The 26,516-nt window shown below is 39.4% G+C and overlaps 2 protein-coding genes across 3 annotated transcripts in view; one reads left to right on the top strand and one right to left on the bottom strand.

Annotated features, from left to right (window-relative positions):
* HS2ST1 (heparan sulfate 2-O-sulfotransferase 1) overlaps positions 1–5,691 on the bottom strand; it is a 209,707-nt gene extending 204,016 nt beyond the window's left edge. For both annotated transcript variants that reach the window (XM_037012498.2, XM_037012499.2), the window contains exon 1: positions 5,266–5,691. In XM_037012498.2, coding sequence (XP_036868393.1) covers positions 5,266–5,389 — 124 coding nt within the window. In that variant the 5' untranslated portion in view covers positions 5,390–5,691. The remainder of the gene's footprint in view (positions 1–5,265) is intronic.
* A 580-nt stretch (positions 5,692–6,271) lies between these two features.
* SELENOF (selenoprotein F) overlaps positions 6,272–26,516 on the top strand; it is a 44,897-nt gene continuing 24,652 nt past the window's right edge. The window contains exons 1-2 of the mRNA XM_017671923.3: positions 6,272–6,426; positions 14,153–14,320. Coding sequence (XP_017527412.1) covers positions 6,340–6,426; positions 14,153–14,320 — 255 coding nt within the window. The 5' untranslated portion in view covers positions 6,272–6,339. The remainder of the gene's footprint in view (positions 6,427–14,152; positions 14,321–26,516) is intronic.

The following is a 26,516-nucleotide window of genomic DNA, read 5'->3' as shown; positions in this document are numbered from 1 at the left end:
GACAGTTCTCCAAAGAAGAAATTCAGATGGCCAACAGACACATGAAAAGATGCTCACATCACTAGTTATCAGAGAAATGCAAATTAAAAACACAATGAGATATCACCTCACACTAGTAAGGATGGCCACCATCCAAAAGACAAACAAGAACAAATGTTGGCGAGGTTGTGGAGAAAGGGGAACCCTCCTACACTGCTGGTGGGAATGTAAATTAGTTCAACCATTGTGGAAAGCAGTATGGAGGTTCCTCAGAATGCTCAAAATAGACATACCATTTGACCCAGGAATTCCACTTCTAGGAATTTACCCTAAGAATGCAGTACTCCAGTTTGAAAAAGACAGATGCACCCCTATGTTTATCGCTGCACTGTTTACAATAGCCACGATATGGAAGCAACCTAAATGTCCATCAGTAGATGAATGGATAAAGAAGATGCGGTACATATACACAATGGAATATTATGCAGCCATAAGAAAAAAACAGATCCTACCATTCACAACAACATGGATGGAGCTAGAGGGTATTACGCTCAGTGAAATAAGCCAAGCGGAGAAGGACAAGTACCAAATGATTTCACTCATATGTGGAGTATAAGAACAAAGGAAAACTGAAGGAACAAAACAGCAGCAGAATCACAGAACCCAAGAATGGACTAATAGTTACCAAAGGGAAAGGGACTGGGGACGATGGGTGGGAAGGGAGGGATAAGGGCGGGGAAAAAGAAAGAGGGCATTATGATTAGCATGTATAGTGAGTGAGGGACATGGGGAGGGCTGCACAACACAGAAAAGACAAGTAGTGATTTTACAGCATCTTACTACACAGATGGACAGTGACTGTGAAGGGGTATGTGGGGGGGGGGGACTTGGTGAAGGGGGAACCTAGTAAACATAATGTTCTTTCTGTAATTGCAGATTAATGATACCAAAATTAAAAATTTTTAAAAATAAATAAATAAATTATGAAGCACATAAATCTAAGATTTATGTAAGAATTCATTCATTGTACTCTTAGTCAGCTTTAGCAACAGGTTGTTCTTGTCATTCAAAAAAAAGAGCCCTGTAAAAGCAACAAACTCGGCCACACACAGTTCTAAGTGAACAGCTAAGTAAGCAGTAAACAGTTTTCACTGACTCCGTATCATCTTCCATATCTAATTAGAAAAATTAACTATGCTTTTAGTAAAATGAAGCATTTTCAACATAATACCAAAGAGAAAATTTGTCATAACGTGTTTGTATCCTAAATGCAACTCACAAGCCGCATGTTGTGGTATGTTAATACTAAAAACAAACAAAAACAACACACTCACTCCATTAACTACACCATCTACTAGAAGTCAGTGATTCTTACTATTATGGGGATCACACACTCTTTTGCAAATATGAAAAAAGCTATTCATATAATATTCAGGACTTCATGGTGCCTTGAAGCCTATATATAGGTCCCTGAGGTTTAAGGAATCTCTGATTAGTAGAAGAACAGAGTACAAAATCAATCCAAGAACATATAAATAAAAGTGGGGAAAAATGGATTTATTAACATTTTCCATAAGTGGCTATTTGCTGAAATCACATAACTCTCTATAAAGGTACAAATGTCTCAAAGAGCTAAATATAAGAAAAATTACAAAATATTGTAACAAAATATAGAAAATGTACATCATCTTGGTTGGAGGAAGTCTTCTTAAGAAGCATAAGATAAGAAACCTACTTGCCTTAACAGATTTGACTTGTTAAATTTTATATCTTTTGTATTAGCAAATACACTATAAAGTCAAGGGACAAATACAAACTTGAAGAAAAACAGATGTAAGACATATGACAGCTAAAGGATTACTAATTCATATATATATATACACACACACACACACACACATTTTTTAACTAAAAATTAAGGTAAACTACCCAATAGACAAATGAAAATGAACTAACAGTAAATGATGTTGAAACTGAGTAGAAGTTAAGGAAATGTTAATCAATGCAACAATGTATCATTTCACAGTTTCAGACTGGCAAAAATTAAAAGCTGATAGCATTCAGTGTTTTTGAGTGTGTGCTGGCAGTGTAGGGAACTGTAATATTTTGGAATTAATTTTTCTGGAAAGTAACAGATTTTAAAATCTGCTAAATTGTAAAATACATATATCCTTTCTCTTAACAGACACATAAAACTTTATCCTAGTAAAAAATGATACCAACACAGAAGGAATTGAAAGGATATAAAAGGATGTTTCTCATAACATTGCTTGTAATACCAAGAAAAGAAATGGAAAAAAAAAAAAAAAGGGTGTCTGCACAGGGAGACAGGGAACAAATGTCCATTATTGGCATAATCACTTAATAATTTATGATACATGGATACTATGGAATATTATACAGCTATTACAATGAGAAAGTCAAATTTACATGTATTGAACAGGAAAAATGTCTACGATATTAAATGAAAAAAAGCAAAATACAGAGTAATGTGTACCATGATCCCACATTAGTTTTTAAAAAAGATAAAAGAAAACTCTATTAGGTGATATTGGGCTTTTTAGGGATTCCTATTTAAATAATTTCTCAAGTGGTCAATGGATACACCTAAGTTTTGAATATATCTATTGATCGATTAGAAATCTATCAAAATACTCTAAAATCAAGGTGCAAAACAACAGAAAAGATAAACAACAAAAACCACTTTTAAGAACAAAACATTTAACAGTTTCAGTAACAAAATAAAAATGCTTTTTAATGTTGCAGTTTTACACTTACAGAAAACCACCACAGTTTTTCCTATAATAGAATCAAGCTATTTCACATGTTTCATTGGGTAATGTAATTACACTCATTATACAGATATAAACAAGGGCAGACATTACACTAAACCAATTCTTTTGTGTCAGAAATTACATTTTCTTGGAATGGTATTCATTCTCAGCAATAAATGCAATTAAACATTGGTATTGCAGTTTAAAAATTCTATTCAAACTGCTAAATCTTAGAATGTTAATACAAAGTCTGAAGTACCCAAGTATAATTAAAGGAGCACTTGATTTAGAATCAGACATACCTGCATTCTAATCCTGGCTCTGCCACCTACTAGCTATGTATGTGGTCAAGCTATACAACCATTGAACCTATTCCTGCATCTGTAAAAATGGCTTTCTATGGTGGTCTTGCAAGATTAAATAATATCACATATGAAGGCATACTAGAGTGAGTCTGTCAAATTATGCCTTCTTCTGTCTTCCTTGTCTAAGATTACTAACTGGCAACATTTGTTTTAGTACTGCCAGTAAGACTACAAATCCAAAAGACTGTTGATACTAAATTTTACACTTTATTTGCCATGTTTTTAATCTCCAGAGATTAGTTCAAGTGTTTTGAATTTGAGGTTCCTTTTCTTGTCTCATTTTTGAGAATTAGTTGGATCCATATCTAGTATTTCTGATGGAATTTAAAGGTTTCTTGTAACAACAAAAATCACACACACAAAAAAGACATTTTCTACCTGTGGCTTTCTACATCTCCAGATAACTCTTTTTGAACTCATTCAGGTGTGTCTACAGAAACTACTTCCAGGTATTATGAAAAAAATGTTAGGCAAGGAAGGAAAAACCAAAAGTTGAAGTTATGCTAATCGAGGACAATATGTCTAAGATATCTACCTAGCGATACAACAAAGAATAAATTAAAATGTTACTTTTAATATAACTTTAAAATTCCTCCAAAGGGAGTCTTTTTTTCTATAAAGCTGGATCATTAATGAGGCCAGAATATGATAGTGAATGCTGCTAAATGGATCCAAACGAAAAGAAAAATCATATTGGCCAACCTTCAATATTTAAAGTGTATATTTTTCCATCATACAATACATATTAAATAAGTTTTATCTTAGTGTTAAGGTCTATCCTAGAATTATCTTTGCCCCTCTTCAACTTTAGTTGCACTTCAGTTAGACTTATTTGATGCTCTTTTATATGCTGCTCTTTAAAATGTCTCCAAGGCTTTTTGCAAGGTCTACCCAAACTGCAAATAGCTACTATTTGTAATGTTATAATTATTTTCTTATTTTTTTCCTAATTATAAATAATCACCCATAACAGCATCTAGATGTTATTTCTTAGTCTGAATTGTACTGCTGCAGGTATTTCATCGACTGCTTCTCAGTCTTTAAACGACGCTGAGGTGAAAGTGTATGCATCAAAACACTTCACATTACTTTTCCTTATTCAAATTACAGCCTCTTGGCTGATTTTTAAGTGCCCTGTAGATTTTTAAGTCAAAATGTGTCACTTACATTCTTTTACCACTCCCTCCCCATCCTGAGCTCTTGCCAAATTCCAAAGTTACCTACTAACCTAAAATCTGTGCATTTTCAGGTCTTTCACAACTTCATTCCAACTTTTTGTACTTCCCATCTCTTCTTCCATTAAAGTAAGCACTTCTTAACTCCTTAAGGTACTTATCCATACGGTTAACTTCTTGCATATACTTTTCCTTCCATAAACTTAAATCTCACTGTAATTCCCCTCCTCTTCTAAATTCATCACATCAACATTGCTGCAAAGCAATACATATATACATCCCTATACTTAAGCCCAAAATATAAATCAGTTTAGCGCCACTAAGAAAAAAACTAAAAAGCCTGGACGCATTTCTGTACCCCGCTGAAGTTTATTTGCTTTCCTGTCCTACTTGGAGAGCCTATTTCCCCCATCAGTTGTGTGGTCCCTTACTGCCCCCAGCACAAGAGTGCAACTCACTACAGCGTATTTCACCCAGTACCTCCCTCCATTTCTGCTCATCTAATCCTTCGTGAACCGCCCCATCGCCAAAAGATTTCGTATCCAGGTGACCACATTTCAAATTAGAATACCTCTCTGCTGACAGTACGAGAGCTTTCTAAACGACTTCTAAGAGCACAACGCAAGGCTGAGCGTTTCTGTCTCCTCCAGCAGGACCTGCTCCCCACCGAGTTCAGTCTCCTCTAGCTCTGTTCCCGTGGCATGCCTACTTCGGTGTAACCCTTTGGCTTGGGAAACTCCAACCTTGCAACCTCTGCCCCGCAACCTCGCGAGCCCAGCACGCTACTCAAGCTTAATCCACACCATTCTTGAGCTCTCCTTGCCCCCAGTCCCAGATCTCTTTGCATCCTTTTTCAGCTACGGGCCCCTGAGCCAGCCCCTAGGTTAGAGAACGCCCACTTGCTCTGGTTGCAATGCCTCCCCGGCACAGCTCCTTCCACACCACTCATCCCCGAGTGGCTCTGCTCCTCACCTAGCTTCGACCGGGACTCCTCCAGTTTCTGGATTTGGTTCTCCAAGAAGAGCATCGCCACCGCGAAGGCCACCACTGCCAGCAGCTGCAACTTGGGCGGCATCATAATCCTGAGGAGCCCCATGAAACCCGTTGCTCGGGATCAAGACATACCGCGGGGGGCGGGGAGCGGGGCCCCGAAGGCGAAAGAGACGCCGAGAAGAGCCCACCGAGCCAGAGAAAGGCAAGGAGAGCGCGACAGCGAGAGAACCACCGCAGCAGCCCCCCTTCTAGCCTCCCCAATCCCCCGCCCCCAGGCGCTAGCACCAACGCCACCGGTGCCCGCTTCTCCTCGGCCGCCCCAACGGCCGCCCCCTCCAACAGCCCGCGCAACAAATAGCGCGAAGTGGCTGCCGGGCTCTCGCCTGCTTCCACTGACTCAGTCCCCGACCCCCGTGCCCACCCGGCTGCCCGCTTCCCTCTCTTCCTTCCTTCCCTCCCTCTGCTGCTCGCGGCCGCGCGCTCCCCGCCAAGCGCTGCGGCTGCGGCTGCGCCGCCCTCGGCCCCGCCCCCGCCCATCCCCCGCCTCCACCACGCGCACGCATCCACGTACGCTGCTCAGCAACCAGAGGCTCCACCCTCTGCTCCGTTCGGTTGTGCCTATTGGACCGAAGAATCCCGGGCTTCGCTCTCTACTCGTGTTACGGTTGGTTTCCTTTGCCATAGATGTCAACGAAATTAACATTCGATTGGGTAAACTTGGAGGAGGGGGCTGGCCGAAACTTCCGGGGACGGAGCTTCTTGGCTTCGTAACGAATTGCCGTGAACGAAAGGAAGGAGCCCAGAGAAAACACACATTTTGGGAGTTTAGGAATGTGCCTGATGCGGGTTATCGAAAGGACTGAGCGACTTAGTATTTACATGAAATATAAAGATAGTTGATAACCTTTAAGCTTCCATATGCCCTTAGGTAATAGTTGTCTCTGCAGAATAAGAGACATGGTGGCAACGGCCTTAGCAGCCTGCTTTGGGTCAGGCTCTGGACTGGACGCCCCTAGATGAGGGGGCCTCTGGGCAGTTGGAGACCCACGGAAGATGGTAGCGATGGCGGCTAAGCCTGGCAGATGGCGGCTTAGGCAGGCGTTAGGGCTGCGGTTGCTATTGACCACTGTGCTTCAAGCGGTGAGTGGAGATCCCTGTGCTCTAGCCCCAGAGCCAGTGGGAGGGATTGCGCTGAAGAAGATGGAAAATTCGGTAACGTTTGGGAGCCACACACGGCTTCCTTAGTGACTGCCGTGGTTGAAATGCTACGTGGCTTCATCCCTCGCCCGATTCTAATTCTTCCCCGCCCCGGTTTCTAGCGGTCCTTTCTCCTGACTTCAGACTATCTTGAGTACATATCTTCTCTTGCAGAGCTGCAGCAAAGAAAAAAATGTAAATCACACAGTGAAGCAAAAGGAGGGAGGTTGGGCAATCAATCTTGGAAAGAAATGAATATATTTAAGTCGGCGGAAATGCAAGGGGCTACCGTTACTCCCAAGTCTTAGAGGAAATCAGCTGTTTGGTCTAGGGTATACTTACTGTTTACTTTTTTCTCAATTATTAGTGGTCTCATTCGCTATTAGACATTCTCGTACCGCTGGGTGCAGTTCATACTTTGTGGTTTTAAACAACGTTGCAATAAAAGGAGATACTCTAAACATAGTTTATCTTTGAAACTTATAATCTAAAATGACAGCCTTCATTTCGCTTAATATTAAGTATTAACCAAGTTTTTTATTTAGTATTTCTCCATTAGCAGAACATAGATGTTAATCTTTGAGTGGAGAAAGGCTACTCTAGACTTACATTCACTCATGAACAACTTAGTAGTGGTTAATTCCCCCTAAGAAGTTTAGCAATCCATGTTTTACTATGTGAATAATAAAACTTTTTATAGGCACCGACCTGGGAGCTTTTACATGCTTGTCAGCTTAATTCTTCAGCTATTCTCTATACGAGCCTGTTGAAAAGTTTTTTCCTAAGAGACTTGGTTTGATTTATCCAAGGCTTGGGGGAGTGACGGCCTATATGGAAGATTTCCATGAACACCTCTTTTCTTACATCAAGGAGTTTGAAAATCTATTTGCTTTTGCAACCATATCTAAAAGGTGGATTATTTCTCTAATTAGCATTACAGTACTCCATTATTCAGGCATTTATTTGGTGTCTTAGAAATTCTTAGAAGACTCCCTCTCTAAACTTTCTACTGTAGATTTTTTTTGCCATTCTTAGGTAATTTGAGTTCATCACCATGCCAAGATAAAAAGAAATAACATTTTAAGCTGCCTCCTCCTGATTTCCCTATTTCTTTGACTGATTCACTCTTTAGTTATGTAACCACCCCCAAACTTAGTGGCTTAAAATAACAAGGATTTCTCATAATTCTGTGGGTCTGCTGAGCAGTACGTCTGTTGATTTCCTCTGGCCTCATTCATGCAGCTATGTTGAGCTAGTAGGTCAGCTGGACTGAAAGGTCCAAGACAGCTTCATTCTTAGTTGGTGCTGTTTGCCAGAGCAACTTGGTTCTTCTCTGTGACCTCTCATCCTCCAGTAGGCCAGACCAACTTCTTTCGTGACAGTGTCAGTGCAGCACACAAAAGAGCAAAAGTTCAATACTTAAAAAGCCTAGCCTTGGAAGTCACTTTTATTACTTCTAATTCATAATATTTGTCAAAGCAAATCACAAGACCATTCTAGATTTCAGGGGTGGGGACAGACTCCATCTCTGTATGAAGAGTGACACAGCCACATTGCAAAGAAGTGTACATACCAGGAGAGGACTGTATGGCCAGTAAACAACCTACCACAGTGACCATCCACAAAGTTCAAGCCAGAAACGGGTGTCATCTCTGACTCCTTCCTCTTCTTGCATACCTTATGTCCAGGCAATTAACCAAGTCTTCTTGATTTTACTTCCTAATATCTTGCATTCATCAACTTACTGTTAATCCCTCATTCAAGCCACCAGTATCTCTCTCCTTAGAAATAACAGTTCCCCTTTGAATTATCAGAACCTAAATGGTTGGCTCTGCCAGCTTCCCAACTGCTCTAGCCAGAAATTAGTCATTTTAAATTCTTCTATTTCCTTTCACTCTGAATCCAATTAGTCATTAAGTTTTTAAAAATCTCCACATCAATCCACTTAATTCTGTCTCCACAGGTACTACTTAGATTCAGGGCACCATCTTTGCTTGCCTGGAATTACAACAGCTTCCTTTTTTGATCTCCCCATCTCATTTTCTCCCTTTCTAGTTCAGTCTCTACAGTGCATCTGATGTCATCTTTCTAAATCTTAAATCTGCTGTTATTAAAACTTTTCAGTGGTTTTTAAGGTGAAGTCTGTACTTAATGTTTCTACAAGACCTGTTTGACCTGATAATTGTTTGTCTATTCAGGCTTAATAGAAAATAGAAAGGGAGTCCTGAGTAATTCACCCTTGTTGAACTATTTGAACTTCCCTAAAGTTTATTCCTGTCTCTTTCAACTTTAATGACTAGGATTTTTAAGAAAAGGCAATAAAATCCTTGAAAATGTAAAAGCAAGTGTAGAGAATTGTTTGAAAACCACTAAGTTAGGAAAACTGCATCTTACAGTTAGTCTGAAGGGGGAAAAGGCCAGGTGAAATAAATACTTGGCAGTAGTAAAAATAAGCCAAATCTTTGGAACCTGAAAGGTGAACAAAAAGGGAATGAGGGAAGAATTTCTTGGCACCTTGAGGTTGAGCTATTGGTATGGGTAGAGGACTTAGCTCCTACTTTGTTAATTCATACCTAAGAGTCCTTAGATTAGACAAGTTGACTTTTTATCTTGTGCCTCTGAATCACTTTACTCTGAACTTAATAGCAATGCATAGTTATCAGCATTCCAATAAGATGACAACTGGGAAGATATAAAGTGATTTAATCTGAAAATACTATTTTGAGTATGCTTAGGCGTTAGAAAATAGTATTTTAGTATGGCCTACGGGAGCACCCCAGAACTAAGTGGTATTCAGCTCTTCATTCAGCTTGTACATAATATTTCTTCATTCAGAAAAGCACTCTACTGATAGCAGTATAGAATGATATTGTTTATAATTTATTCTAAGACAGCACCTCACCTCACATCCCCCTTTTTCTTCACAGGTTAACATTTGGATTGGTCATGTTTCATTGGGTGGCACAATTATAATTGTCAGTGTTTTTGTTATTCTAATGGTACACACAATAATAGTGCATCATGGATTCTGTGAAATATAATACTTAGAGTGGTTGAGGGTTTTGAGGACCAGCCAGGATTCGAATCTTGATACTACCACCTATCGTTTGCTGTGCTGTCTTAGAAAAAATACATTATGCTAAGCCTTTGTTTCCTTCTCTGTAAAATGAGGATGATAATACCTAATTCACAGATTGGATAAGTGTCTTGCCAATGGGTTTCAGCCCCTGGCAAGTTCTCTATGAATTCAGTGTGACCAAAGAAATGACAGTAGGACGTTTCTTTGGGGTGAAAAGGTTTATTACCCAGCCTGTTCTGCTGGCGGAAGGTCGAGCACTAGCATCCCTGCCTCTGCCCAGAGCACTGGGCCAAGCTCTCTCTATAGTGCAATAGCTTATTGCCTAAAGGTGTGGAAGCGGTAGCCTAGCAACAGGCCAATTGCATCATCAGGTGGCTTAAGTTCAGTGAGGATCCTGGCCATAGGAACCCCAACTTCCCCACAGTAAGATTAAATGAAATAATGATGTAAAGTGCTTAGCAAAATATCTGGTGCTTTGTAAGAGCTTACTAAGATGGCCATGTTTCTGGTATTAATTTTAATGGGGTTCATCTGTAAACCCATCTCTTTGCTTTTGTCCCAGATTTGAAATCTGTTCAAAATTACCTGAGAAACCTGAGTTTTCTGAGAGTAAAGACCAACTAAAAGACAGCTTATTATGTACAAGTATAATAAAATGTATAGCTATACCATACTTTGCCTGAAAAGATAATGTTATCGTATAATCCAGTTTATTTGCGGACAACTCTCCTCTACAAGGAACTCAGTGCCAGAAAAATAAATTAATGAATAATGCACAGAGGAGAGAGTGGAGTCTGTTAGCTTATCAGTCCTACTTTGAATTGGGGGAAGTTAAACTGTTAAATGTTATCCCACCCTGTCCTTAGATGCCTTTCTTACAAATGTGGCTAATTATTTTAAAATTTAATATTTGTCTTTAAAGTGCACATTTAAATGCTATTCAATTACTTTTTGGTAATAAAAAGATGCATAAGCAATATATATAATTTTGAACTCCTATATTATGTAAAGTGGTATTTATTTACCTGTGAAGTGCTTAAAAAATTTTTTCATGTCCTTAGATCAAAGCCCTGAATCTGCAAAACTTTTCTAGAAGAGCTAGAAAAAAGTAGTTCACTCACGAAACTCAAGACACCTTGTATCTCCCCTACACTTATTCTCTGTCCCATATAAAATACAATGAGACACCTCATATCTCCTCTACACTTTTTCTTTGTTCCATATATAATACAATGATAAAGAAATACAAGGAGTGTTTTGTAGTTTTAAGAGTGTGCTTTCACAGTGGAAGGTGAGAATAATGCTAGCATTTGTTAAATACCCACTGTGTACTGGGTAGGATACTAGGTGCTTTCTGTACTTTTTTTCCCTTTAATCCTCAAGTTTCTGTAAGTGGTAATTATTCCTATTCAGAAGTTCCAAAGTAAGGTTGCTTTGCGCTTGTATTTGGATCACAATGCCATGAGACTCCAAAATACTTTATTTGCATATTCAAGCCACCTCTCAGTAGGTGCTCAATAAATGACGAATAAAGCAAAGTGATACCGTGATTATCAAATTGATTCTTGTTTTGTAAAATGCTTTGGTGACAATTTCTTAAATTTATTAAACAGTTCACAGTTTCAATGTGATCTCACTTTTAATGACTATTTTCACTACAATGACTGCAAAACAAATCACCCTAAAGTTTAGAGGTGTAAAGTCTCTGGATCAGCTAGAGCACAGCAGGGTGTTTTGTGTGTTTCCCCGCGTCTCAGACTTCAACTGAAAGTCTGGGGCCTGAAATGGGAAGGCTCTCCATTCATGTCTAGTAGTTGATACCGGTTGTCATCTGGGAGCCTCAGTTTCTCTCTACATGAGCCTCTACAGGTTGTCTCCAGTTTATGCTGTCTTACAGCATGGTGGCCAAATTCTAAAGCTGTGTATTCTGAGACAGAGACAGAGAGCACATGGGAGCACTAGCCAGTCAGAGACCTTTTCTTTTTTTATACCTACCCTCAGACAATCCAGTGTCACTTCCTTTACACTCTCTTAGTCCAGTCACAAGCTTCTGCCTGGATTCAAGGGAAGGGAACATGATGCCCACTTCTCTGTGGAGGACTACCAGTCACCTTGTGAAAAGAACATGTGGGATGATGTGTATATATTGGTACAGCCATCTTTGGAAAATACAAATTAGCCTGTGAAATAGAGTAAGCTGATGACTGTACTAATAGGAAATTACTCAGATTACTAGTACAGTAGCAGTTGTCTTAGATCCCTCCCACTAGATGGTCATACTTGATCTATTTTTAAGATTATATACATTCCACATTATTACTAAGATAAAAAGTATATGAGGTATCACATTAGGGTGTTGACTAACGTAAAGACCAAAGAAATGATCAGCTTTTTAGAGGAGTCTGCCAGTAATACTTAAATTTTTTACATTGGAAAATGCCATTGGGTTTTTAATCTACCTGATTGGAAGGTCCTAGTGGACCAAATCCAGCCAGCCCTGTTTTTGTAAATAAAGAATACAGACACCCATTCATTTACTATTGTCTGTGAATGTTTTGTGCTTCAGTGGCTGAGTGGAATAGTTACAACAGAAACCATATAGCCACCAAAACCTAGCATAATTACTTTCTGGCCCTTAAAGTTTGCAGACCCTTGATGTAGAAGATCAACCAATTGCAGTCAATTTGAAATTCCTCCTACTTGAGGCTGTGCTTCTGAACAATTCATTTGTTCAGGACACAGAAGAACCTAGCACAAGTGCTAGAAATACAGAGAACTGAGTTCTTACCGTCAAAGAGTTCACAGTATTGTTGGAGAATCCATTTCTAGATTTACATAGTACAGTGTCAATGTTGCTGTTTTACAGCTATGCACAAATTTCTTTCTTGGATAAAGTACTATAGCTAAAGATCTGATTTCTTTCAGAATAGGCTTCCTAGAAGACTGATACTGATCAGGTTTTTGGAAATACATAGGAGTTAACAAGGTGAAAAAGTGAAAAAAAGATTCTTAGACATAGGAAAACTGAGCAAATGTATGTTTGAGTAGTTTTGTACAGGTGCTACAGGGATTCATTATAGCTGAAAAGTAAAATGTGATTGAAGAAGTAATGAAAGATAGGACTGGCAGGGACCATTTAAGCCACTGAGTCAATAAAAGATTTGGGAGCTAAGAAACAGAATTAACAAAACCTGTTCATTAATTGGTTGTAAGAATGGTGATGAGTGTGTGTAGTTGAGGATGACTGACCTGGGCAACTAGATGGTCAGGGAAAATGTTGCATTTTACTAAGATACTGAATACTTTGGAAGGAAGGAATACATTTAAGGAGAAAAGGCAAGTTTCACTGAAGAGATTCTGAATTTGCAGGGCCTGTGCAGCATCTAAATGAGACATCAGGTAGGATGTTGGCTTTGGAAACTTCACACTCAAGTAGAAGACTTGGGAGTTTTCAATAATTGGGTATTTAAAGCCATGGAGAAGATTCAGTCATCTACAGAAAATATGTAAAACAAAGAGAGAGCCAAAAATAGAAATGGGAAACAACATCATTTAAGAAATCATAGAAGAGGAAGAAGGGCAAGCCATGTAAAGAGCAGCTGGAGCAGAACAGTTTTGAATGCCTTTGCATTTAATGATTTTTGGCAAGTGTAGTCAGGTAGTAAGATCAGAAGCCCGACTATAGTAACATTTCAGAAATGACAGAATGTGGGGAGAGCAGTTGGAACCATAAGACTTGAAAACACTGAAGAATTGAGTTTTCAGTCCAATTAAATCCCTGTGGAGATAGTAGAACCCAAAGTACAGGTATAGAGGGATTGACAGATGAAGGTGCACTACATTCACTGAGATATGCATGAGAAAAGAGTGGGTGAAAGAAAAGAACTAACACATCTGAAAGCCTTCTTTTCCCAGTCATTCTGGTGGGTACATAAGTCATTTCATTTCATCTTCATTGCAATGTAATTTATGTAGGAAACTAAAATAGATTTTTTTTCTTGCCTTCTCGGTGAGGAAATTAAAACTTAAGAGAGGTTATCTTGCCCGGTGTCACACATCTTGTACATGGTGGAACTAGTACTTAAACCCTAAAGTATTTTTTGGAAGTGCTTCTGTTCTCCCCCACTCCAGCCCCATTCACACCCTTCCCCTGATAAATGTGCATAAAGATAAGTCTGTAGGGTATAATATTACTCCATAGACCCAGATAAACAAGTGCTAAGTTCTTAAAATGAAATGGAAATTTGTTTTTTTCCTAAGATAATTCCTTTAAAAATATTGAATGTTTAACAAAAGGTATTATATGTAAAATACATATAAAGAAATAATATGTAACATCGTCTGTTAATCCATATTTTAGCTAAGCTCGCAAGATGGCAAATTTTAAGAAAAAGAAATTGTCAGGGACATGGGAAGAACCAAAGACTCATAAAGTTATAGAGTTTAAAAATAATTAAAATTTATCTCCAAATGAGGCATTTTAGTAATTCATATCCAGTGTGTTAGACTTTGACATCCTAGTTTCTCCTTTTTTGGAAGCTTTATAATATAAAATGCAATTATGTTTTATTTCTCTTTTTTTGTTTTCAGGTGTCTGCATTGGGGGCAGAGTTTTCATCAGAGGCTTGCAGAGAATTAGGCTTCTCCAGCAACTTGCTGTGCAGCTCTTGTGATCTTCTTGGACAGTTCAATCTGCTTCAGCTGGATCCCGACTGTAGAGGATGCTGTCAGGAAGAAGCACAATTTGAAACCAAAAAGGTATTATTTTCTAGTATCTCTTTTTCATTAGATGAGATGGTTTAGTTGAGATAAAGTAAAATAATAAATTGCTTAACTTAAATATAAAGAAGTCTCTAGTTTTTATATTTTGTAGTTTTAGAAACAGATTTCTTGCCTGGTCCATTAGGGGATCAAATTAAGGCAAATAGGAAGGAAAAATATGATTATATATAGGACCCCATTCTAGCATGATTGCCTAGCAGAGGGGAAGCAGAATTACTATAACATGATTGGATCCCAAAACTCTACAGTCTTCCTAAGTTCTGGTCACATGAAGCTAGAGAATAATTAATTAGGTATGTTTATTAATTTCTAATGATCCAGTCTTATAATGAAACTTGAGATAAAGGGAAAGCACCCAGAAACTGTCACATAATTGTAGATAATAAATAACTTTTAATCTGTTAACAAAGAATAGGGTCTTAATTTACACAGCTGTTACTAGTATTTTCAGATACCTAACCTTACGTTTAAAACCCAAAAGTAACCAAAGATAGGCAGTTCTAACTGTCCATTAAAATCTTCTCTGTTCTGATCCACTGCTCAAATTAATAATAAACTTGCTCAATTTTTAAGTCTTTTTGTTAGAACCCTTAGACTTTAAATTATAAAATAGCCTGAAAAGATTATTTATATTATAAAATGAAACTGAATTAGTGAGACTGTGTTTTGGGTGAGAAAATGCTAGCATCTTTTTCTGTCCTTTTAGTACTCTTTCACTCTTACATACTGAATTATTTGAAGGGTTAACGGTTTGTAAAGCTTTCAGACCAGTAATTGTATCTTCTCATTATCAAGTAGTTAAGCATTTTTTCTAATACCAAGTACAGTTTTATAGTTCTGAAAGAAAAACAAGCGGACAGGATTTATAAAAGTCAGTATTCAACCAAAATTTAATACTTGATTTTTCAGTTGCGAATCTGAAATTCCTAGCATCCCCAAAAGGGCTTCTAAGTCCTCTCTGTTTTTTATTTTCTTGGTTCACATGTACCAGTAATAAATTTTAATGTTTAGAAAATTTCCATATGTATTATTATTTATTGCATGTCAATAAAATGTAAAGTTTTAAAAACTTTATTTTAAATAGATTTAAGACAGGAGTTTAGTGAACCCTTCCCCCTGTTTTGGGGTTTTTTTTGTTTGTTTCTTGGTGAGATATTCACATGGAACAAAGTGCTAAAGAAATCTGCATGAGTTAGCCTCACCAAACTTAACAAGGATTGAATAGCAGGGGTGTTTTATAATAAATATCTTTATCACACACACACCCTTGTAATTAAAGATAAATTGAAAGGTTCTACTCTTTCTTATCAAAAACACTAAACTATAAACCAAGTGCATATAAAACTATATGTATTGCCTTTTTTCAATAATCCTTCATAATACACCAGATTTGTGGCATATTTTTAGTGGAACCAAACTTAGATCACACATTTCTAAATTATATTCCTATTCAATTTTCATTATTAATTATGTGTGGTGTCTTTACACCTTTGGTCAGTTACAGCTCAGCAATAACAGTAGACAAATAGTCTACCAATGAACATATGCCTAACATATAACAAGCCAAAATGATTGTTGTATCTAAGTATGGTGATCCTGTATCCATTGTTTTTTCATTACTCCTAGCCCTTCAGGTCTAAGATGTACTTCTTTCTCATTAAGCATTTCCTAGCACACTGTTGCGTAAAATCAGTGAATGGTTTTAATAGGCCTAGTGGAACCAAAGCATAGCAAAACTTGTAGAAATATTACAGGAAATGTAAAAGTATGGTGTGTTGGACAAGCCTCCATTTGGACGCTATAACTCCAGGGGGAAAATCCCAAGGCAAAGTACCTTTAAACTGAAATCATTCAAAGGGAGAAATAAAGTTAAGAAACACATTTATTTCTTATAAGCACTTGTCCCGTTTCTCTCTTGACCAGGCTGCAGAAGCTCCACCCAGCCTCTCCAGTTTAGATAAACCCTCCCACACCCTTGTAATTACCTATTGATATGTAGAAGGCTAATCCTCTTGACCCCTTGGGAACACATTGATATGCAAATGCACTAAAGCCAGGGGAGAGATTCTGGAAATACTGCAGTTTTACCCATAGTCCACCCCTCTAGAAATCTCACCTCACAATCTACACGTTCCTCATTTTCCACAGTGCCCCCAATGTGAGAAAACTGGAGCATTGTAACCAGGCTAATAACATAAAATAGCAACAGCAGTAAAGCCATGCTAATCCTCAAGCTGAAGGCTTCAGCTAGGTTCAAAGTCCTAGGCAGATTAAGTCCACAGCTCGCCCTTTCCAAAAGCAGTCAGTAGCTGAATAGGTAGGGAGTTCAGAGCAATCATCACATGGCAGCTGTGGCCAAGGGGTGCATCCAGGCCACAAGGACTGAAGAAAAAAATAGTCTTAAAGGCAATAAGATACATGTTTTAATGACACCAGCATAGGCAAATCTTGTCCATCAGGTAGGATACATGCAAGAGAGTGGTCCTCAATAGGACAGTCGCAGGAATGGGATCTTGTCCTGGTCTAGTATACCAGACTTTCATCCCCCTCCCTGTTGGAGTTACAGATGGGTCAATATATAGGGCTATGAGAGATACATGCACTGGCCATAAAGATAAAAAAAAACCTCCCCATATGATCTTTCCTCCTGGACGTTTTGTATACACTACCGCGATCTTTGGGGCCACTCTGCTGTTACTAGGAATACACACTAGGCAAGCTTCCAGGCCTTTTCCCCAGCTTGCCAGAGGGTTAGCCATCACTGGTCCATGTGTTGGAATGTCCGGGGCCATATCCATTCAACAGTGTCTCCAGCATTTAATGCAGTAGGGGCTGGCAGCAGGATGCTGCTCTGCTGGCCATACCCTGGCTTCAATAACTCCTCTTTTGTTTCCACATATAGTTGCACATACAATATAGGAGAGGCAGCAGTGTGTGTTAGCATATCCACAGGGCTCAAGGCTCCTTTTCGGGGCTTCTCATTCAAACGCCATAGCAGCACTGTCCATAAGCGAACTGACCAGCCCTGTAGACTATTGATGTCTGACTTCAGACCAGACTTCAACAAACCATTGTACCTCTCTTATCATTCCTGCCCCAGTAGGATTATATGGTACATGAAAATTCTACTTTATTCCTAATTACTGCACCCATTCTTGTAATGCATGTCCAGTAAAGTGGGTGCCTCAATCCCTCTCAATCACCTGTAGCCAGTCATAGGCTGCAAAGAGATGCTCCAAGCCCCTCTTGGTGGCTTGCTGATCTGCAAAACATGCAGGAAAAGCAATCAATAGGCCAGTAGCTGTATCCATGCAAGTCATGGCATAATGATATCCTTCTGATATGGTCTCTCTTAAAGCATACAAGGCACCCCCTCTGGGTTCTGCTGACTTCTTCAAAGGTTAACGGCAAGCCCCACCAACAGGCTACAGCCCACATTGTCTTTTCACTGCATGCAGCAAACACTGATGTAACCATTGGGCTACATCAGAGGCAGGCTTTCCTTCTAGCTACCCGATCCAGGCCAGGATGTCTGCTTCATCATTCCCTAGGGATGGCCAAAGGTAAATGGCCAGTCACATGATATATGGTAACAGTCTTAGTCTGACCAGAGGCCCATAGGTCTTGCCACAACTCTTGCCCTCAAAGAGGCTGGTGACCAACCATCCAGTTGGCATGGTACCATGTCGGTAGCCATAGGGTCAAGTCCCGAAAGACAGCCTGGCTGTCAGTGCACAACTATGGAGGAGGGCTTCTGGGTGATCATGAGCCATACTGCCAGCAACTCAGCCCTTTGGCTGCTCTTCCCCTCTCCATCCTTCAGCCATATTGTCTCAGTTAGGATGGAAGGCCACAGCCCTCCACTTATGGGGCTGCCCATGACTGGAGCTGTCTGTGTACCAAGCATCTTCGGGTTAGGGGATTTTCCCTCCTGATAAAGACTCTCAGATACCAATGGCTCAAAAGCAAGTTCTTCCTGGTATAGGTCACTGGCCCCAATAAGCATTGGAGTTCTCCACTTAAGTAGTTAATAGAAAGGCTGCAGTGTTGCTGTAAATATGCGCCCCTTTTATTTGGCCAGTGTAGGTGTCTGTGCCAAGCCACTCCATGGCCTTTGGGTCCATCCAGTCTCACATCCACCCCGCGATGGGATAGGTGGTTATTACCTTGGTCAGACCTGTTCCAGCAATAGGCTCTGTAGCCAGCAAGGCATGGTACACAGCAGCCAGTTGCTTCTCTGTCAAGGTGTACCAGACCTCTGCTCCTTACCATAGTTGTAACCAGAATCCAATATGTTGGCATGTTTGTTCAAGCCACTGCCAAAGACCCCATCCATAACCATATTCGGTTATGTGAACATCTAGTTCACAGGGCCTTGATGAGTCCATTACATTCAAGGCCTGTACAGCCTTGACTGTCCACTTGGTAGCATTAAAAGCAGCTACACATGTCTCATCCCAGTTTCACCTAATGCCCTTTCATACCAACCAGTATAAGGGCTTCAGAATGTGTGCCAAATGCAGTATAAACACTCTCCAGTAGCCCAAAAGACCCAAAAACTCTTGTAATACTGCCACAGTGGTAGAGGTGGGAAAAGCCTGGACCTTGTCTATAACTGCTTCAGGAACAACTTTAGTTTTACCTGGACAGACAACCCCTAAGAATTTTACAGACAAACCAGGTCCCTGAACCTTGGTGCTGTTCACAGCCCATCTTTTTTCCTGTAGATGTTGCAACACTCTAGGAACTGCCTCTTCTAAATCTGAAAGAGAATCAGATGTGAGCATAATATCAGTGAAGTGATACAACTGCACCATTTGCAGTTTCTTCCATGTGGCCAAGACCTGGGCTACAAGCCCATGACAGACGGTGGGACTGTGGAGCTGTCCCTGTGGAAGGACAGTGAATGTCCACTGCCGACCTTCCCACGTGAAGGCAAACTGTTCCTGGCTTTCTTGTGCTATGTCAATGGAGAAGAAAGCATTAGCAAGGTCTACTACATGATGATACATTCCAAGTTCATGGCTAAGGATGTCTAGAATGTCTGCAGTAGAGGGGATAGTAGCATGCAAAGGGGGTGTGACTTTATTTAATTCCCTGTAGTCCACATGAGCCATCTGGCATTTTCATTGGCCACACTGGAGAATTAAAAGGACTATGAGTGGGCTTTATGATGCCAACCTTCTCCAACTCCTGTGGTTTCTCCAATTCCTTGTGCCTCCCAGGCAATTTTTACTGCTTAGTATTTGTCACCCACTGAGGTACAGGTGAGGCAGAGCTATAGGTGGGTGCTTAGCATGTCCCCTCAGAATTGCCTTTATCTCATGTACCCTCAGTCTGAACTCACCTGCAGTGGTCTGTAACCACAGGCCTTGCAATATATCTACCCCCAAAATATATTCAGGAATAGGAGAAATGTATATGGTATACTCCTTTGAGGGTAAATGCCCTATCCCCAATAAGATTTGGGTTTTCTTTACTTTAACTGCCTTACCCCCATAGCCATCTATCACAGCAGGGGTCCCAGGAAAATGCTCCGGATTGCCATAAAGCAAAGAACATTCAGCTCCTATGTCCACCAGCACCAGAACATGTACAGGGGACCAATGAATGGCTAATTCTACATGTGCTGGTCCCCACCACGTCCCCCAAAGTAGGAGCCTTGACCCTTCCTTCAGTCGAACCGTGACACCCAATCATCATCCTGTGGGGGTGAGGGCCTGTGGAGGTGTCCCTGTGGAAGGACAGTGAATACTCTCCCCCTGAGTACTCAGCCTGAGTACTCTCCCCCAGGACGTCTTGCAGGGACACAGGCCAGACATGGGGCTTTGCCTCCAGCTTCTGTGTTCTGGACCTCAGCGGCTGGAACTGCTACTCTGGCTTTAATTCGTGCCACAGTTCTAATAAGATCCTATTGGGCTGCCCATCAAGTTTTTCTTCCACTACCCCAGCTTTTATCAAATCAACCCACATCTGGGTCCTCTAGGTGCCTTTTGCACCTCTCCTTTCAGTCATAGCCCATACTTCCTCTGGGCTCTTACTGTTTCCACCTCTCCCAGATCTGCTAAAATACAAGTAGCCTCACTTATGGGTTGCCCTATGCGGAGGGCAAGAATAGTCAATAGCGACCCAAAGAGAGATGGGGGAGCTGTATGGAGCACCAGATTTCTGATTTCCTATGGTGAACAACTCCTCATTGGGGCCCGTATTATAGATGGTATTTTTCATGCCCAATTCCCGCAATACCTGTTAGAGCTCTGCATACTTTCCAGCTAGTGGGTGAGTATGGTAAATCACCCTGATTAGGCCACACTGCCCTGATGGCTGCTGTCAGCTAATCCAGAAGCACATGATTCCCTGAGGTGTGACGGGCACTTTGCAACCACTACCAGAGAGAAGGTTGAATCATCAGGGGAGCCATTCTACTCATTTCAGAACCCGACATTACAATGTTTTCCACCCCCATATCCCAGAGATGGAAAAGCCTTGTAGGCAGAGGCTCTGATGGCTTGTGCCGATACCGGACGCTCATGTCCACCAGCTCATCCTGGGTATAGGGACAGAGCACGGAGTACTCTGCAAACTGGGGAGGGGATGGCTCTTCCTCCTCAGGAGTCCATGGTTGTTGTGTTTTTACTTTCTTAGTTACAACTGGGCAGGCCTTTAATACAGGAGAGGCTGTTGCCTCAGGAGGTGCCTTTGGCAACAGATTGGCCCTCGGCCTCACCCCCTCATACTCTCCCAACACCTCCTCCACCATCTCCAGAGCTGTAGGCACCACTCTTTTCCTCCCCCTCCCCTACAACCTTCTGCAGTAAGGACTCTCCTGCTGCCTCCCCCACTCACTGCTGCTAAGGAATTTTCCAGGAGCACGACCTGTCCTTTCAATAACTCTCTCTCTTCCTTAAGGGCATCCTGTAGGTCATCACCCAGCTCCTCCAAGTGATGCCAAATTGTGTCTCTTTCCTGTCAAAGTCTGTGTCTCTCCTGAATAACCCTCTCTTTCTCCTTGATAACACTCTTTATCTCCTGGATAATCCTTTCTCTCTCAGTAACTCTTTCCATTATCTGGACGAAATGAGATCCTACAATGCCACCTGCTACATGGCCAAGCAGGGCCTCTAAGCAGTCTTCTATCTGATGGAGGACTAATTCTGCAGCTTCCAGAGTCTCCACCCTTCCCTAATTCTAGGGAAGGCTCCACCCCTCAACCCTAGACCAGTTCCCCACTAGGGACTCCCCAATTGTAAGCCCCACATATAGCAGGTTCCAGAGTGAAGCTGCACCCTCTACCACTGCAGCTATTGGGGCCTCCCCATCATTCGTAAGAGGCAGCCCACCCAGGGGTTGCACCCATTTAGACAGATTTCGGGTTCAGAGTACCTGCCAACTACCACCAGATGTAACTATGGGGGAAGAATTCCAGGGCAAAATACCTTTGAAACCAAAATCAGTCAAAAGGAGAAATAAAGTTAAGATACCCATTTATTTCTTAAAAGCAGTCATCCCTCTTTCTCTTGACCAGGCTGCAGCAGAAGAGAACTCCACCCAACCCCTCCAGTTCAGATAAACCCTCGCATGCCATTGTAATTACCTACTGATATGTAAATGGAAAACTCTCCACCCCTTGGAGACATCTATTGATATGCAGATGCACTGAAGCCAGGCGAGAGATTCTGGAAATACTGCAGTTTTACCCACAGACACAAACCACATTCAAGTATAGTAGTACTTGATTTAATCTTTGCAGCACTGCTCTCTGAATTATTTGTGCATGATCATAGGTGTCTCACCAATGAGTTTCAGCCCTGGGCAAGTTCACTCTTGCTTTGGTGAGACCAAAAAATGACAATGGAATGTTCTTGGGGTGAAAGGGTTTATATTCCCCTTTATTCCCATGGTGGCAGGTCAAGCTCAAGTGCTAGAATCCCATCCTCCTCAGGGCAGGTCTGTATGCAGCAAGCTGGCCTCTGCCTCTGGGCTCTCTGCCCCCGCAGCTGCTTCAGTCTTTGTCCTCCAGGCTGCCGCCACTCCAGCCTCTGCTGTCCTGCAGCCTTGAAGCTCAGAGCGCTGGGCGGAGCTCTTCATATAGAATCAGTAAAATCATATTGCCCAACCTGTGCATTGGGCAAGCGGATCAGAGTCAGGTGAGAATCCTGACCATAGGGACTTTCATTTTCTCTACAATAGTTAACAATATATATATTTTTTTGTCTCTCACTCAACTCTGGCTTAAGGCTTAATTTTTATTTAGCCCTTGTTTAATGAAAGAGCAAAAACTTTTAATATATAGATGAGTGTTTACATAAAAAACATTAAAAATACTAAACATAGCTGTGTGTGCATGTAAATCATTGTAAATATAAATTCTTCAGAAGAGAAAAATTGTAGCTTAGGAACAGGAATGTTTTAGCAATTTAAATATAATAAAGAAATGTACCAGAACACTAGTTTTGGCTCTTGCTTAGTTGCGTGCTTTATTGGTCTGAGGCTAACCATTTTTAGGAATGCCTATTTATTTAACAGGCTGAATTTAGCCTTTGATAGCCAGAAACACAAAATTTGCTTTAAAAGAAATACACTTACTTGCAATAAAGGGAGAAAATGTCTTTGAAATCCCTTACAATTCTGCAAATAGATGTTTCATTATTCTGTTAGTTGGTTTTGTTCCCCCACCCTGCCCCCCATTTTGATCACAAAGGATCTACTAAGCATCACAAATACTAGCTAGAATGAGATTTTTTTGGTATTTTACTACTGTTTTAACTAGTTTTGCTCATAACTATCTACATGGCACAGAAGTATGTTGACTTAATTATGAAGAACATGAAAATTTGTAGCTTGAATTACAAATGTAAACAAATGGAAGAAAAAGTATTTAAATCTTGGTGCTATTTTTATACAGCTACTAAATATCATGAGTGACTTCAGCTTAATATAAAGAATTTTAATATAGCAAGGAAAAGACCATTCTTTTTCACTCCTGTTCCTTTTTCCTTCTGGGAAAATAAAGTAACTGCCGGTTCCGATCTTTTAGTTTTCCCCACCAGAAAAACACTAACTCTTTCTCATTTATACTTTGAAACTATTTTAGACAAAGATTGTCTAAGTAAATATTGTCTAAAATAAAGAATATTATTGGCTAGGATATAAAATAATGTGAGACCTATTAGCTGCCACAGTAGCTATGTGGAATATTGCATTGGGGAGCAGACTGATGAAGCAGTTCTCATGTAAAGAGCAGGGTAAGTGCTAGGTAAATAATCCCGTAGAAAGCTTGTATTTTTTTCCCCTCAATTATTGGAATAAACCACTTCTGCTTTGTCTGCATGTTGGCAGTTATCCGTTAGTAACAATTACAGCTGTAGTTATAGAATTATAATTGTTCATCTAAGTATAAATACCGATCTCTCATGTCTGTAATTTATAAGGATATCATAAACATGCAAATCTATCTAAAAAGGGATATTTTAATTATTTAGCATAAATTTTTAGTGATTCCAGACTGACCACTAACCTTTGTAGATCATTTTTCAAAGAGTACATGACCATCAGATTAAAAGAGGTTCCTGGGATTTTCTCAGGGGTAAATATAAATAATTTTTTCTGTTAAGAATTTTTTTAACTTCTGTTTTCTAAGATTTATGAGATTAAATATAGTATTTCAATAGATGTTTATTTTTCTCATTTTTATATTCTTTCCAGTTATGTGAATGTGAACTTGATTATTGCAGCTACTTTCCTATCTCCTCAGTCATTTAATGTTTTCATATCTTAATGACAATGATTTCAGCTTCCAGATATTATTTTAGACTCATTTCTCTTTAATTATATGCCCTTAGTTACTGTATTTCTTCTTAATTATATTCCTTTGCTAGTACCTGTTCTTTTTAAGATCTTCATTCACCAGGATCCTTATAGTCCCTACTTTCTTCTTCTTTGAGTATTTTTATTTAATTAGTTTTTAGTACTTCCTGTTCTTTTGGATTTACACCTGCCTTCTCTCTGAACTACTATTCTAAAGGTTTTGCTGGAGAACTAGAGAACCTTTGGGACAAAAAATTCCACTTAGCTGAATTACTCACATACATAAATCAATAAGCAAATTATTTCAACTGAATGTGCCATTCATTCAGTCCTGATTGTATCAAGAGGGAGTTTAGAGTAGTAATTAAGAACATAGACTTGGAACCAAATTACCTGAGTTCAGATCCTGTGCTTCTTAGCTGATGATCTTGGACAAATTACTTGATCAGTCTGTGTCTGTTTCCTCATTTGTAAGTTGGGAATAATAATAGTTCCAATCTCATAGGGTGGTTATATGAGGATTAAATGAGTTAATATATGTTTACTGCTTAGAACAGTGTGTGCCATATAATGAGTACTAGATAAATACGTGGGACTGGTGGTGATGACAGTAGTAGCAGTTGTAGTAGCTGTAGTATCTGATTTGCTGATAAAACAATCAAGAAAGAAATAGAAAATTTGGAGGACTCAGACAAAGCATAATGATTGCTTTGGCCAAAGTGCGGTGAAACATAATGAAAAGATGTAACGTGAACGCTTAGATTTGCCAGCAGTAAAAATTTGGAACAAAATTTTCTTTACTCCACTTCAAAGTTCCTAGATCACTTGAATTAAGAAGAAATATGCTAACAGAATTAGTAGTGTAAAAACATACCATTTGCAGCTACTTGTTTATGTGGAACAAAATATAGAAATAAATTATGTCAAACATAACCCTAAATTTCGTATATTTTAGTCCCACTGATTGACACATTCCAATAAGAAAAATACAAATTTTAACTTTGGAGTTGTATACCATTTTGATCATTTAAAAATACTATATAAAAATTTTATCTGGAGAGAAAAGGTTTTCTACAAACAAAATTTTTCAAGACTATTGATGAAGTGGAGTTCAACTTTATTAGGAGAAACCTATTCCAAAAATTGAATGAAATCTGTACTTTAAAGTCAATTTAGAAAAAAATATATTACTGGTTTTCAAACTTTTTCAGATGACAGATTGGGTAGAAATCATGATATTCTTTAAAACCAGAAATAACACTATAGCAGAAAGTAAACTGTATGTATGTTTGCAATATAAAAATAATGGCTTTATGAAACAAAGCAAGCTATGAACTAATCACAAGTATTTCTGTTAGACATTTTCCTACTAACATTCTTCTGCTACTTATATTTTTAATCTAAGACTTGGTAACAGATTTCAAAGGTTTTAAAAATTTTTCAAGAGAAAAGCTTAAAAGGTGTTTGTTTTTTTAACTGTAGAGATTGAGAAGAAATTTCTTTTATTTGACTCTTGGCCTCATTCACAGAATACCAGTAGAAGCCTAGACTACAGATCAAATTATACGATTACTGGTTCTGGAAAATAGCTTAATAGTTTAGGTATTTGATAAAGGGCTTTTATTTTCGCTTGAAAGTCTACTTTTCAGATCATATTTTTAAAAAATTTATCTTCAATAATGATTAGACTACAGGTTTGAATAAATGAACCTAAGTAAAACATTAAATAATTTTAAGAATATAATTAGATCCCCTCCACTTCTTACTTCATTACTAGTTGGTGTTAGACTGATTTTAATTGACCAGATTTATATAGTAGCATTCACATTTTTCTATGTATGTAATACTCTGCCTTCACATTTACATGCACTATGAGCAAGCCAGAGACTCTAGAGATAATATTAATGCATGTATAGCTCATTAGAAGTTTATTCCTCTTTTTTTATAGAAGTTTTGAAGGAGTTGAATTTTCATCTCAGCTTCATTCTCTAGACTTTGAGCTAGCAAATTCCTTCAGATGTTCAGTTTTGTTGTAATAATTACATTACTCACCTTTGTTAACCTTCGTTATATGCTGAAGTGTTCTAACCACATTATCCATTTAATCCTCATAACAGCTCTATAATAGTAAATACTATCACCCCTATTTAACTGAAGAGGCATCTAGAGTGTAATCTCCCCAAAGTTACCCAGCAATTAGGTGCCACACCTGGCTTTATCTCAGGTCTCTGACTCCAGAGCCCCAAGTATTTAAACCTCTAAACTATTTTGCCCCATCTTGAAAATGTTAATAGCAATGCCTGCCTCACAGAGTTACTGTAAGAAAGTGAATGAGTTAAGTATAAAACATCAGACTGGCTTTCTG

The sequence above is a fragment of the Manis javanica genome, chromosome 4 (genome assembly GCF_040802235.1).
Source record: "Manis javanica isolate MJ-LG chromosome 4, MJ_LKY, whole genome shotgun sequence".
Lineage (NCBI taxonomy): Eukaryota > Metazoa > Chordata > Mammalia > Pholidota > Manidae > Manis > Manis javanica.
This window is presented reverse-complemented; position numbering and strand designations above follow the sequence as displayed.